This window comes from Gambusia affinis, linkage group LG17 (assembly GCF_019740435.1).
Source record: "Gambusia affinis linkage group LG17, SWU_Gaff_1.0, whole genome shotgun sequence".
Classification (NCBI taxonomy): Eukaryota; Metazoa; Chordata; class Actinopteri; order Cyprinodontiformes; family Poeciliidae; genus Gambusia; species Gambusia affinis.
The window spans coordinates 4,750,687-4,766,626 of NC_057884.1; the positions used below are offsets into that span (position 1 = coordinate 4,750,687).

Below are 15,940 nucleotides of genomic sequence, written 5' to 3' on the forward strand. Positions count from 1 at the left end.
AATTATTTTTATTAAATAATATTTTAAATATCTTTAGTTTCATATGGGTCACGTGCCATTCACAGGTCTACAAAACTGAACTGAACGGGACGCTGACGATGTACTATTTACACAATTTTAATTGCCTTGGTCACACAAAAATGATTTACAAAACAAGATTTTATTTTTTTACATTTATGGAAACAACTTTTCTTTTAGTCATTTCTTGGCGGCTCCACTCTCTGTTCCAGTTATCCCACGGGAACGGCTGACCTGTAAACACTGATCTTCCTTTCATGGAATCAGAAAAAATTACTCCCTCCTCACACACACTCACACAAACATTGTGGAAGACTTCACATGGCATCCAAACAATTAGTTTCCTTCATCTTGTCAGGACACAGGAGGTTTTTCTTTTTTGTTTGTTTTTATCTAAGCTGTCCCCTGATTTGCAAACAGTTCAACATGTGGACCACATTTATTTACTTTTTTCCTCCCTTCATTCTTGTTTTTCATTCACAGCAGGATCTTTTGAACCGGTCTTTGATGTCGACGGCTGCTTATGCTTTGGCCTTTGCTTTCTTAGCGAGCCGGGTCCGCATGGGCTCGGTGAGGACGAGGGGCTCCTGGATCACCGTGGCGGGGAACTTCTTCCCCAGTAGCTCCACCTCCACCTGCTGGCCCACAGAGCACAGCTCCAGGGGCAGGTAGCCGAACGCCAGGCTCTGCTGGCTGCTGTAGCTGTAGGCTCCGGACGTGGTGTTGCCCACCACCTGAGGAGGAAGAGGAGTTCAGTTTACTGGACCTCAAATAAGAAAAACTCCTCCCTCTCTCTCTCACACACACACACACACACTGTGGAATCTAGCAAATTTCTGAAATTAATCCCAAAATTAGATTTTTATTTTTTATTTTTTTGCCTAGCAAATTTACTACTTTTCAAACTCAGAAATTTCCAAGGTTTTTCTTGAAAATTTCAGATTTTTTTTTTCTAGCAATTTGTTTACTTTTCAAACTCAAACATTTCCTTGTTCTTTTCTAGAGAATTTCAGATTTTGCTCTTGGCAGAAATTTACTCCTTTTATTTTTTGTGTCTACATAGAAAACCATCGTTGTATCTTCACCATCACAGTGGATACACAGTTTAAATGTTATTCACAGTCTTGTTCAGCTCTCTAACATGGTGTGGTTTTTCTCTCGAATACAGGTGAAGTTACTTAAAATGCACTACTTTTGCATTTTGCAATAATCGGCAAAAATTGTAGTAACTTTACTAAACAATGTGGCAGGAAGTATTACAAAATGCACTCAAGGATTTTGCTACATTTTTATTCATTACTACATGATGCGGTTTTCATGTCTTATAGCATTTTGAAGCCTGATTTCATTACAACGCTACATATCGTGGCGTTATTATATAATATAACAACGAGCCGTTAGTGATTTTATCGTTTCCGACCTTGTCGTTGAGCCAGATGGTCTCGTTGCCCTCTGGGTCGACGTCGTCCGTCCTCACAGAAAGGTAAGACAGCTTCCTCTTCAGGCCTTTGGCTTTGACCTCCTGAAGCGCCGCTTTGCCGATAAAGTCGGCCGCCTGTTCGCAGGCCAAAGATTTACCGCGATAATGTGATAGATGCTTAAATACAAATGCCTCTCCTACTTGAAACGACTGCACTGACCTTGTTCAGTTTAATGAAATGGTCCAGCCCAGCTTCCAGAGGATTCGTGTCACAGTTCATCTGAAAAGACGGAATGATTTTATTCGTAAAAGACCGAAGCATGTGGAAAATACAGCACTTTGCAAAACTGTCTCGTGTCTTCTGGCATTGAACGCAACATGGGAAACACAGCAAAGATGTAGAAAAGACAATTTGTCCAATGAGAGAAGACTTTGACAACACAGGTAGAGAAATCGGTCCGTGCAGTGTGGGTTTGGTGACGTTCATCTGTATTTTACGTCACCTCCGCTCCCCAGCCCCTGAAGCCCTTCTCCAGTCTGAGCGAGGCCATGGCATAGGTGCCGAAATTGCCGATGCCCTCGTCTTTTCCTGCCGCCATCATGGCCTGGTACACCGCCGCCAAGCTCTTCTGGTCCATGTACAGCTCCCAGCCCAGTTCACCTACACATGGAGACACAGAACATCCACAAGCAGCTCCGAACTCTGGAACAGTAGAGTGTGGATTCCTCTGACCATACTTTGTGTTTATTTTTCTCTCTCTTTTTATTTTTTATGAATGAATAAAATGAATTGTGTCCTCTACCGGTGTAGGAGATCCTGATGGCCCTGACCGGGACGCCAGCCAGCTGGATGTTCTTGCAGTGGAGAAACTTGAACCCGCCGTCGCTCATGTCCTCGTCTGTCAGCTTCTGGAGAACCTTCCGCGAATTCGGTCCCGCAATTCCCAGCACGCCGACGTCGTCCGTCACGTTCCTGATGTCCACGTCGTATCCGCCCTCTGCAGCTTCTGCTTCCATCCACCTGAGCCCAGTTCACACCGAAAGCAGGAAAAGAAACTTCTAAAAACAGTTTAGTTTTTTGCATATTTGAACTTCTTTTTTCAGTTTTTGTCATAAATATGGATCTTTGAATACAAGGCTGGCACCACGAGCCATGCACCTCCACTGCAAGCATTGGAGGTCGCTGCGTAGCCGCTAATGTTCCCCTGCGTCTTGAAAGTGGAGTGGGCAGGAATGTCTTAACGCGCTGCAGCTTCCAACTGGAGCAAGAGGAGGAGTGTCGTACCGACAGCTGCTGGGAGGTTTTAGATTTCAGCGGTTAGAAAAAAAGACTGTGAGAGAAGTTATCCAGAATGGCTTGAGCTTTAGCGGCTGAGAGATGAAGATGTTTCTACGAACACCGAGTAGAGACAAGTTTCTGCTTCTAAAATGCTTTTTTTTAAAAAAAAAAAAAAAAAAAAAAAGATTGAAGATTTTTTAAAATTCTTTTCACTTGTTTACAACAACGACACATTCTACTTCACTTGGAAACAAAGTTTCATTGCACTGCCCCTCCCCCGCCTATTACTGCACCAGCTGCTTACAGCAAAAATGAATTCGACTGTTTATTGTAAATGTCAGGGAGGGCTTAGCCCCACTAGCACACTTATACCAGCCGTCCATACTGTTGAGTAACTTGTGTAGCAGCAGTTTCGAGTTTCGCCACCATGCCTCACAACTGCTTAAAATGAATGATTTAAAAAAAAAAAAACAATGGCATGGAGTAAAAGGAGAAAACCAGTACAAATGATGGAGAGAAAATTGCAGATGAGACTGAAAGGATCACGGCAGTATTTTAGATATTTAAAACCAGAAACATAGTAATTATTGATATGGCCTGATATGAAAACCGGCCTGGAAAACCAGGACTGCTTTTCAGGCCGTCCTGGATGTCGGCCTGAAATATCGTCCAGTCCAAGCACACAGCGGCAGCTTCTGCTGTCCAGATCATCTGGGTGTTTCTCACCTGAGGTCATGGAGCTCAGAGCCCGAGCCGGTGACGAGCAGGAACTCTCCCGGCGTCAGCTGGGTGATGGTGACCTCGGCAAAAACTCTCCCAGCAGGTGTCAGCATGTGGCTGATGTTAGTCTGGCCAACCTGGGACAGACGGTACATCGGGGGAACAGACTATTTGACCGACAGTGGAATCACCAGCTGGGGGACTTTTTGCGACAGGCTACGCTCGTGCTTTACCTTCGGCATGGTGTTGGCAAACAGGCGGTCGAGCAACTTGAGCGTGTCTTTCCCTGTCACGACGAACTTCCCGAAAGGCGTGAGGTCGATCACGCCCACCTTCTCCATCACCAGTCTGCACTCTCTCCCGACAGGTCCGAACCAGTTGGTACGTCTGAAACTGGGCCTGAGGGAGCCCAAAATGTCAGTAGCTGCGTTTCCCCTCAATCGTAAAATTGCGCAATTTGAAATTTCGAAAGGACATTTTCTAAATTTTCGAAATGGAAACACTGCTTTCTAATCGCACGAGTTATGTGATAAACACCCGAATGTTACTAGCGGCGAAAACGACAAAAAAGAACGACAGAAAGTGGAAGGAGGAGGATGTTACTGAGCAGATTCGCAGATGACTGAAAACTGCAAGTTGAAGTAAAATTTGCGAATAAGTGAAAGTGTATTAAAACTTGAGACAGCAACATCGCAACCTCCTGGGGAGACTGGACTATGTCTCGATTTCCCCTGAAGACAACAAACCGTGTCAGCTGTTGAAAATGGTTAAAAAGACTAAATAACCCAACGATGAGGGGTTTTTTTATCCAGCTCACAAGACAATCGCAGGTTTAAGGAAACGCCATACTTGTATCCGGTGTCATCTCCAGGTTTGTAGAACCAGTGGGGTTGCTCCCAGCCGGCGTGGAAGCCCATGGAACATTTGTCCTTCAGCAGCTCATAAATGCCGCTCGTCCTGGAGGTCGGCCGACCGGCAAACCGCTCCTCTTTGGGGTAACCAACTAGAAAAAGCCAACGCTATGACCTTAATAACAGTTCTACAACAAAGCTAAACAATGCAATACCTTTTATTTTTTTCTTACCCACGTTGTTGAAGCCATAAGACTCTCTCGCTTTGGCGCACATGAAAGGTACGTCCGTCCATTTGCCATATCGGTTGGGATCGCATTCAATCAGGTCGTAAGGAGGCTCTCCGTTCCTAATCCAGTCGCTCAGGAACTTACCGATGCCGCCGGCATGGATAACTCCATACCTTCACAAGCAAAGTTCAAAGTTCATTTGCTGGAATCAGTCAGTTTACCACAAGTACAAGAACGGTATTCTTTTATAGCTATTTTGCCACAGTGACAAAAAGGTATGCTCTGAGGAATCAAAGAGAGTTGTTATAAACATTGTAACAACTGTCAAGTGTGGTAGTGGGAGCATCATGCTGTGGGGCTATTTTTGCTACTACTTGTACTAATGCATCACACAAGGAGGATAGATCAATGAAGAACAACTGACCTCACCTCAAATCAACACATGCCTGGTTAGAACTTGAACTTGATTGGTTGTTCCAAAAGGACAAGACGCCCAAACACCAATCAAAACTGGCTTTGGAGGTAGAAAAAGGCCTTCTTAAAACACCCACTTCAAGGTTATTGAAAACTTTTAAACAATGCTATGTGACCTTGCTACCTCTAGGTCACATAGATGAACCGGAATGAAGCCAAACGTGCAATTTGGCTTCCTTGAAAAGGTTAGTATCGGTCTACCTACACAAAACATGTTCATTTCATTTTTTAATTTATTTTTTTACATAAAATCATTCTTAAATATTTTAGCCTGTTCAGTTCTGTCTGTTTTGATTGAACTGTTTTAGGGCCTCTTGTCACTTTAAATCTAAATAGGCTGCTGCTGGCCACGCCCACCGCAGCCCCAATTCAATGTTCACACACGCATGTGAAAATGGCTGCAAAGAGATGCACAATTATGCAACTGTACATCTTTGAAAAGCAGAGTTGGGGCCTCCTGCACAACCAACCAGGTGTTTTAGGAAGCAGTTGAGACCCAAATAGAAACACAAAACGTGCAAAATGTGGATTTTTAAGTGACCATAAACCTATGAATAGAAGTTAATATATATGTATTCAAGCCGGTATATAATTGTGTAAATTTAATATAATCGTTACTCGTGTTGTTTCCATACAGCTGCCTCCGATTTCCTTTATCTTCTGCTGAATTTTTATTTTTATTTTTTTGCACCTCTCAGCTAAACAAGCCACTCTTCAACACACACCCAAAACCAATGGCAGTCCAGTAGTTGCGGACGCCCTGATACGGTCCAACCATGGGCAGCAAGTCCGGGGTGTATGTGATCGGTCCAGACACGACATTTATGATGTCGGCTTTCTTCAGCACGGGAACCATCTCCATGGCCATCTCTATGTGCTCCATTATTCTGTCCAGGTCCGACTCAAACAGCTCCTTCCCGAAACCTGCAGCAATAATAATAATAATAATAATAAGAAGAAGAAGTTAAATACAAACCTGCTGGCAAAAATAAGTTGCTGCTAAATCAGGATGTGGATGATCCGTGGGATGCGGACCTGGCGGGACTCCATCTCTAACCCAGGAGTCCTGAAGAACCATCTTCTCCATCTTCTCATACGGACCAAACAGCAGGCCGTCTCTCTCCTGGCGTAGATAGTAGGAGCCCTCCAGGTCCCTGATGACGGCCAGCTCCTTCTTCAGAGCCTTCACCTCTGGTACCGTTGCCGTCACCACGTACTGGTGATGCACAGGGATGGTGGGGTGTTGGAAGCCAATCATCTGGCCCACTTCCCGCGCCCAAAATCCTTTCAAAACATAAACAGAGTGACAGGAAGTAAACATGTACGCATTTGAAGCTGTTAAAATGTTCCAAATCCGCAAGCCATAATCATTATAATAGCTCTGTGTGCATTGGCTCTATATGAGTTTCAATAATTTTCAGTTAAATTATTGAAATGAATCGACTTTTTTATGAGATTCTGATTTATTGTCATCCCCGTTCTCAGTGTTTTCGTTAGCCTCAGGTTCTCCTCTTCTCTCACTGGCAATGTTTTCACCCAACTCTCAGCAAGAAATACGACTTTTGAAGATACGGCAAACATCAGTTTAGTTCATAAAATACAATTAAAACCTGAAATAAAGCTTTGGATGTGTCTGAAAAAATTCTGACAATAAAGATAGATGATAGACGACACAGAGATGAAAAAATCGGCACATTTAATAAATGTATTTATTGATGAATAAGTTTGGGTCATAAAACTGCCACCCCTCGCCGAATGTGATGTACAATACACTGCAGCAACCATTTACAAGACGGACAAAATAAAGCAAGCAGGAGCTATCACTGATTATATGTGAAGGACAGTATGACTTGGATGAAAAATTAACTTCTACAAAACTCCAAATAAGCTGGGTTTTGGAGTTTGCTAGTGCCGTGAATAAAGTCCAGGTCAAGATCCCAGACCATAAGAGTGCAGCTGAAGCCAGTTGAAGCATTGCTAATATGTGTTCAATCACAAAAATAAAAAATAAAAATCACACCTGCACCTTTTTTTTTTAAAGCAAATTCTTTGCAAGACGCCCTCAACATGTGCTGTTATTTCCAACCAGCTCAACTGGACAGAAGGCTGTTTACCAAAAACCTGCACACAGGGGTAATTCATTCACCTACAATAACAACCCTGGCTGTGTTCAGTGTTAATCTGTCTCTCAATGTATGAGTTTAGACTTTTGGTAGTCAAATCAGTGCGCTTAAAATGTCGCAGGAAATTAACAAGTTATCCGCAGGCCCTCATTCCGTCATCTGAAACTCCTTAGCATAATTTGCAGTGCGTTTCAAGGTCCGTTTGTCTAACACAGCCTAGATGTTTTTCGACTTTTCTAGGCACCAGGACTGGCTGGAAAACTCCAAACGGTAGCAGAGTTTCCAATACAAATGTGCGCAAATCTTTGTCAATATTCTGCTAATGTCAAAGAGACACAATTTCGCAATTGCGCCGTTCCCATGAAATAGGAAGTGAAAAGACAAAAGACACACAAGACAAACAACACACTCACACACACACACTCACACCTAGGGAGAATTTTAGAGAGACCGATTAACCTGACAGTCATGTTTTTGGACTGTGGGAGGAAGCCGGAGAACCCGGAGAGAACCCACCATGCACAGGGAGAACATGCAAACTCCATGCAGAAAGACCCCGGGCCGGGAATCGAACCCAGGACCTTCTTGATGCAAAGCAACAGCTCTACCAACTGTGCCACTGTGCAGCCCTCGGATGTAAACAGTTACATGAGATCTATTCATAATGCAGCCATGGCCATACAAAGGCACCAGCTGGGATTTAAAAATTGCCGCTGCAGAATTAAACTTCGCATGCTCCTCCTGCGGTTTTAACAAATGGAGCTGGAAGACGATTCCCTGCCGCGCCCAAAAGAAGAGCGCCGCTCAGGAGGAGCGCGGCAAACGTAACATCTGACCGCTTCGGGGAAGCAAAACCACGCAAAACAATCCTGGTAAAAGCTCACTTCTGGACCGCGCACAGGGCAAAAAGCTTGCAGAGTTCAGTTGATCGGTTTGGACCAGACAGATCCAACTGACTGATGAACCAGTGCTGATTTCTCTACAGATGCGAACAGGAGGAATCTGTGAAGCTGTGTGTTCAGACCGCAGCAGGGAAAATGCTGGTAACTTAAGTGGATTAAAATTTATTTATTATAAGTTATTGTTTAAGTCAGAGGTTTTTGTCACTATAGAGAAAAAGTTAGATGCATTTCTGTGTTTTGTGTGTGATATTAACTACTGTGGCTCCATGGTAGAGTAGTCGTCTTGCGATCAGAAGGTTGTAGGTTCGATTCCAGTTTCCTCCTGCCACATGTCGATGTGCCTCTGGGCAAGGCACTTACCGATCTGCATATCGGTCTATAAATGTGTGTGTGTTTGTGAGTGTGACTGGGTGAATGTGACTCTAGTGTAAAGTGCTTTGAGTGGTCAAAATGACTGGAAAAGCGCTATATAAGTTCCGCATAAAAAATGAAAAACCTATGTTAATATGATTACAATTTGACGGCTAAAAATAATACATGACTGATTTTTCTCTTTTGTTGTCCGTTATTTTGACGGACAACAAAAAAAGTCTATCCTCTGGTCGCCATGTTGAAATTCTGACTTCCAATTCCGACACCTGGAATGCCGTCCCCACGGATGTGACGTCGAACTCGTTTCCCTTTCTAGTTCCGACTTCGGAGGGAAACGAAATGCACCGTACGCCTTGAGGTCAATAGCTGCATTGTTCTTACAGTACCAGGCAATTTAAAGAAAAAACAATTGCTTGCAAGGGAAACATACAAAACTGACGGCGAGAACAGAAACAGTGCTGAACTTTCCATGTTGACGGATCCCTCTCGTAAAGGAGGACAGTTTTAATTCTGGAAAAACTGATACAATGATAAAGATTATGCAGAACATTACCATGACGACTGCTGTAAACCCATCTGTGCCAGCATGTCTGTAGGTTTCTATTTAGGTGTGCGCACTAGGGAAGAGGACCTGGTTTGCATATCTAAGGGGCCTATGAAGGGAATCTGGAGATTGAGGTGAGGGGCATGAAATTTATGTTATGCAAGATACAATAAAAATAGCTACCTGTGCTATTCATCTCAACTCTACCCACAATGCATTTTAAAAAGAGCTCAAGCCTATTCTGTTTCTGGAGATGTTTTCAGCCTTTGTAGATGTTTGAAAAAGAGAAAAGAAAAAATAAGCTGGCTGATTTTCCACGAAGTTTTCTTCTGCCTAGGAAGCAGCGGCATCTGTTTTCAATCTATGGAAATCCACGGTGAGTGGAAGAACAATGAGGATCAAAGTCAGAGCGAGTTCGACGTTGTATTTCCTAAAACCAGCACTGCACCACACACACAAAAAGGCAGCATGCAAACAATGTTAGACCAAAAATAAGAATAAGAATTAATCCGGTTGAGTTTAATTAAAAAAGAAAAAAATGTCACTCGTGTAAAAATCCAGTTGCAAAAAGAAAAAAAAAAAAAAAATGTCAGGAGGTGTGCATGTTCTGCTCCTTCGTGATTGGCTGGAATGAGATCTGCTGGCTTTTTTTTTTTTCTTATTGGCTGTGAAGGTCCTCACAGATCCTCGCAATATGCGTTCTGTTGTTGCTGCGTTATAATTTGCCATGTGCTGCTGATTTCCCATATTTAACCAGACTGCCTCTAGAACAAAAAGACGACTAATCAAAGAGCAACACGACCTAAATACTACATACGACTCAGTTACACAACACCTTCCTCGGGGAAGAAAAGTGCCGAAGGGGGATAAAGAACTGAAGCTAAATTCCTGAACCAGAGTTGAAAAAAAAAACACTCAGCGGTAGGAGGGACGAAATGAGACGCTGTAAACAAGGTCTCCCCAGAACCGGTCTGGCCCGGTTTAAACTCAAAGTTGTCTTGTATAAACTCTGCAAGCTGTGATCTGAGTGGGCAAAGTTCTCCTGCTGTGGAGAGTTTTCAGATAAGATGCTCTGCTGTGTTAGCGCTGCTGTAGGAACGCTCCATCTGTTTTTCAAAGAAAATTTAGCGCCATTTTGTTTAAAAAGTTAGCAGAGGAACAATTTGTTTTCTTGGTTTTAGGCCAGTTACTAGATACCAGGATACCTGACTCATCTAAGAAGTGATTTCTTTTTACGACTCTCTTAAGCGTGGGAAAGCCCAGGTGACGATGTCATGTCCTTGCAAGGTTCTGATTGGTTGGGCTACAATATTTGAGCAAATTGAAAGTGCCACTTTTATCTCTTCATACGATCCCACACCTGCATAAACATCACGGTTCTATGTACCAGTCAACCAGGATTCGCATAAATGGAATATTTTCTATATTTGACTGTTTTGTTTTGGGTTTTGTTTTTTTTTAGACAAAAAAAAAGAAAACAAAAACAGAAAAATTTGAAAGCCGCTCGTCATTTTGACAGACTGCAATTCACGCCGCCGACTACTTTGGCACAGATGTGCAGACATTTTCAACTGAGGCTGTGTGTTCAGACCGCAGCAGGTGACGTGTTCATAATTCAAGTGGAGTCGTTTAACTTCATTGTTCTTTTGTAGCTTTTGGGGCCAAAGTTGTCGGCTTTGGCCCCCGTTGCATGTGTTCGTCTGCTTGATCCGCGACGGCATCTGGATTCTCTGTTCAACTCGTTGAACATCAATCAAAACGAAACCGAATGTGAATATTTAAAAACTGACTGGTGAAAATAGAACATGACGGAATTTTTTGGGGTTTTTTGGACACCTTCCGTCAAAATGACAGAAACATAAAAGGTCTAGTGCGACCTCCGGTGTCAGCTGATGCATGAAGGCATCAGATCTTGACAGGATCCCGGATGAAGATGGTGAAAGAGTGTCATTATCAGCAGTGAAACGTAATGTGGGCTGAAATGGCACTCGGAGAAGAAGGGGTCATTCCTCTAAAGCAAAATTAAAGCTAGATTGCAGTCTACAAATGCATTGCCACTTCACACTTACGAACAACATCGTGTTGGTGTTCCAAATAAAATCCCAACAATACATATCGATATTCATAAGTTAAGGTAAATTGCCAGTGTCATGTTTCCCTGCTGAGTCAAATACATTCTGCTCTAAATACGAAACAGCTTTCAACAGTTCATGCTGTTTTTTACAATTTTTTTATTTTTATTGTTGCTTGCCTACTTTTGCACAACATTTATTTCCAAAAACCTCATTATCGACATCAGCACGAACAAACCTGCGGTGTTCACGATGCGATTTGCACGAATGGTCCCGTGAGGAGTCTGGACGTCCCACTTCCCGTCTGCTGTCGGGTGGAGCCCGGTGACTGGAGCCGGATTGTAGATCTGGGCCCCGTACATGCGAGCTCCCGCAGCCAGAGACATGGTCAGAGAGTACGGGTCGATGTGGCCGTCTCCGGGGGTGTAAAGACCTGCCAGCACCTAAAAGAATAAAGTCACCTTCAATGTAGGAAATTGTTTAAATCCCAAGGAAACAGGGAATCATAAAATACCAGTTCCTGGACATTCAGATCAACTGAAAGCCGCAGTCACGTTTGTCTTCAAATGCTGCCAATAAGTCAAGAATTGTATTTAGAACAAGTATTTCCTATTCAAATTTTAAAAAGGGGTTTTCCCAACATTTTGATTTCAAGATAATGATTCTTCAATAAAGGATTACTTTATCTTAAAGTGTTTGATACAACTCTACCAGGGTTGGCCGATAACTGTTGCTGTAGCACCTTTGATTCAGCCATTTTTTTTTCAAAGATGTCTATAAATTGGTGTTTGTTCCAATTAAAACAAATTTATAAAACAAAAATGCACCAAAGATGTTTCCAGAAACTATAAAGGCGCAGGTGTAAATACTTTTGCACGAACTTCAGTTTGAATGTTGGCAATTCTTTTTCAGAAATGTACAAAAACATCTCAAAATCATTCAGATTTTGTCATTATTAACCATTTTGTGTAGATATTTAAGAGTAAGCTATACTTAAATTAGAAAAAGAAGTCTGTAAGTAAAGATTAGATACAGAAAAAGAGAGGGGTGTGGATACTTTCTGGTGACATTATAAATTTTATGAAAAATGCAACATTCAATTTCAATCGATTTGTGTCACAGGAGTTGAGTTCTTCCATTGTATCTGTGTGATCCTAAGAGTAACCTGGAAAACGAGTGTAAAGACGATGGTCAACACGACAATCCAAAGAAAAGAACGGGTACAGACCGAAAGAAAATCTCCAAAGTTGATTTTATCAAATTGGCGCCGTGTGATCTGGCGCTGACTCATACAAACCTTGTCGATGTTGAGCAGGGGGAAAAGCTCTTGGACTTTTTCCGGTCCGATGAGGTACTGCGGCGTCACGTGCCAGTGCGTCCGAGTCATCTGGTACTTCATCTCGTCCACGCGGGCCGCTGTGGAGGCGATCCGGACGCTGCCGGGCTGGTGGAAGCCCACAGCCTGCAGGGAACGACGGTAACAAAATACGGGACGTAAGCGCGACGTCTCAAAACACGAACGATTAAAACAACGGCGAGGCGCGTCACCTGTCCCGTTTCCGCCTCTAGGGTCTCGTAGAGCTTGATGCTGTCAAAGTGGACTTTCTTCAGGTTGATGCCTGGATGGTAATAAGTCGTCAGACCTGCCTGAAATGGAAACACAAAGGCTGATTCTTCCTGTCCGTTTTAAACTAGGAATATCACATACCTCAGAAGTCAACTGTATTAATTCAAAAGCCACAAAGCAAGCGTTTATCAGGAAAAATCTCCATTAATCCACGATGTTACCAATATATAGAGCCAAAGTCAACGTCACACCTCTAGGACTCGCAGTTTCTTGAAGTGGCTTTGCTTCAGAATCCTTCCACTTAACTTTCCCCTAAAATATTTGGATACAGCAGAACAGCCATCTTCGTTGGCAATGACATGGCCCTCCTTCCTATTGGAGACTGTCAATGACTGTCTGCTGGGTTGATGTCAAGTCAGCAGCTTTTCAAATGATTGGGTAAGTTATGACATAACATTTATGTATGAAAGATCATTTCTAATGAGGCAGTTCAATTTCAATGAGAGTCAGAAGTGTGTCATTTTATGTGCCATGTGTCTCTATGGCAGGGGTCACCAAACTCGGTCCTCGAGGGCCGGCATCCAGCACGTTTTAGTTCTCTCCCTGGTGACACCAACAACCTTTTCAGCAGGTCAATGATCTTCTTAGGCCTTCTAACAAGCCGTCAACTGATTCAGGTGCGTTAAACCAAGGAGAGAACTAAAACATGCAGGAGGCCGGCCCTCCAGGACCGAGTTTGGGGACCCCTGCTGTATGGCATAGACGTTTCACTTTTTGAAATGAATTCTAGAAATAAATGTACTTTTTCGTGATATTTGAATTTTTTGGCACAATGTCTGTACTTTTTTGAAAGCTCCACAAGGGCCCATGGAAGTCAAAACGTAATGAAAGCTTGTAAATGAATATGGGTGCAGTGGCAGCTCCAAAGTGGGTCAGGAACTCCAATGCCTTGAAAACCTATAGCACAGCAGCTGTTACAACTGCAGATTCACATTACGAGCAGCTGCCGAACAGACGCTCACTTCAGCTGGTTGTCGAGGAAGAACAACCGACAACTTCAGCTCTGCAGAAGCATTAAATAAATAAAAAAATCATAAACTCTGCATGAATCATTACATTTCTAAGGTTAAGTTCACACAGCAGGGGCATGCGACCTAAACCCCAAATGTTTGCCCATGTAAGATTTTTTTCATGGCAGTCTAAACGGCCCAATTCAGATTTTTTCACCTCTCAAAAAAGGCTGATTTCTGCCACTTCCATACTTCCGTATCGGATGCATATCCAATAGTTTTCAATGCGTTGACGTAAGATGCGTCTAGGCCTGTCGCAATTATCAATAAATCAATAAATCTATTAATAGCATGAGAAACTAAAACAAACTCAATAATTTCCATTTGTAGGATTTATTGTTTCTCTCTTTTCTCTCTTTCTACCAAAAACTGGATGATCAAAAGCTTTGGTCTCAACTAGCAATTTTTTTTTTGAAGGACTGTGTTTTTTTTTACAGTGACTTCATCATTTATTTTATTTGCTATTTCTGTTGTTTTGTTTATTTATTTTGGATATTTAAAACAGCTTTCAGTTCCATTATTAAATGTTCAATGGAACTTAAACGTTTATTGAGAATGTGTTCTTGCATTATTACCATACTATTACTGTCAAGTTACTTGAAAATTGTCTCTAAACAACAACGTTATTGTTTATCGCGATAACTTCTGGGACAGTTTATCGTCCAGCAGCATTTGTTATCGTGACAGTCCGAGATGCTTCATAATTCTGGACCAGAAGAAGCCAGATGCAGAAAATCTGGACGTAAACAATGGCTGAATGAAGCAGTGCCAACACTTAGCTTCTTCTTTCCTCATCTTCTTTCGTCTTCTTATGACGATACTGTCAGCTACCATTGCTGAATAAACTTTAAAATCAATTCAAAGAGGATAAACGTCCATTATTACTTCCTTAAACAAAGCGCTGCCATATGACGTCAACGTTCGTCTTCTGCGCTTTCTGTCGCTTTGGGGTTGTAAACCATTCAGTCTGATTGTGACCGCTTTTAATTAGCGGTATGTATGACCATATACACACAAAAAAGAAATTGGGTTTGTTAGCCTATGAGAACATAGGCTAACAAACCCAAACCACAAACGACCGAGTCTGTATTTCAAAACTATTACCAAAAACAAAGGATTCTCATTTATTAAAGTTTTTGCATTCATCTTAAATTTGGAATAACCGGAACTGCAATTATTGGCTGACTTTTACTCAAAAGCAAATCTACCAGAACAAATAAGAAAAAAAAGAAAAAGGAATCAACCCAAAACAATTAGAAACTGTACAGGCCTTTATGTTTTCTATCTGCAATTATCTGTTTTTAATACAAATCCAACTATTTTTGTTGATTTCAGTGAAATTGCCATTTCTTATCTCTCTCTCTCTCTCTCTCTCTCTCTCTCTCTCTCTATATATATATATATATATATATATATATATATATATATATATATATATATATATATATATATATATAACATTTTTGTGGTTGATGGTAGTTAAGAAGGGCCCGGAATCAAATCCTGTTCAGGACCCCATTAAACCTCGGACCGGCCCTGCTGCAACAGCATACAGCTCCTATGATGATGCTTCTCACCACAAACCAACCCAGCTGTCATCTTCCTGAATTTGCCAGCAGCCTGCTTCCTCTCACTAAATCATTTGGGATTAAGAGTGGACGTACAGCGTGCCAGGTGGAGCCCGCCGTCAGCTCAGACTTCTCCAGCAGCACCACATCCTTCACGCCGCCTTTGGCCAGGTGATAGGCCAGACTGGCCCCCACGCATCCTCCGCCAATGATGACGGTGTCTGCGGTGTCCTTCCAGCGCTTCCCCAAAGCCGAAGCGGCATCACTGCAAAAGTTGCAGGGAATAGATTGTAGGTGAACAGATGAAGCGGCAGCAGCATGTACATTTTGGCTCAGGTGTTGCATGCTTCAGCTGGAGAAGTGACTTTAAGTTTAGTTTTAACTGTTTGGTTGTCATTTGTTGCACGAGTGTTTATAGGCAAGCTACACTTTCATTACATAACCAAAGTAAATCCGGTTTGATTTAAAGTGTTCGGTCTAAGCAGTCCAGGAAGCCGGATTCGTCTCACCCCTCTTCTGCGTGTTTTCTTGCGGTGCAGCAAATGGTCCTCGCGGGGAGCCGCGGAATCCCTCCACGCGCACCGACGTCTTTGCGCAGTTGAATGCTAATGAGGTTTAATATCCGAGACATATCTGCGCTAACAGACTGACAGAAAACTGACCGAGCAGACAGCACGGTCAACCCCCCCTCTGTTTGAACCCCGGTGCTGGCCCGAGTGAGTTACAAATG

At 42.6% G+C, this 15,940-nt stretch overlaps 1 protein-coding gene across 1 annotated transcript; it reads right to left on the reverse strand.

Moving 5' to 3' along the window:
- Positions 1–99: 99 nt before the first annotated feature.
- dmgdh (dimethylglycine dehydrogenase) lies at positions 100–15,940 on the reverse strand. Its single transcript, XM_044096064.1, has 16 exons — positions 15,720–15,940; positions 15,307–15,475; positions 12,554–12,652; positions 12,303–12,467; positions 11,244–11,448; positions 6,028–6,276; positions 5,718–5,916; positions 4,522–4,691; positions 4,287–4,440; positions 3,671–3,836; positions 3,444–3,574; positions 2,242–2,459; positions 1,942–2,099; positions 1,659–1,718; positions 1,439–1,573; positions 100–752 (listed from the first exon to the last, which is right to left on the reverse strand). Exons 1-16 carry the CDS (start codon positions 15,839–15,841, stop codon positions 540–542), a joined length of 2,613 nt encoding a protein of 870 aa, XP_043951999.1. The 5' UTR covers positions 15,842–15,940; the 3' UTR covers positions 100–539.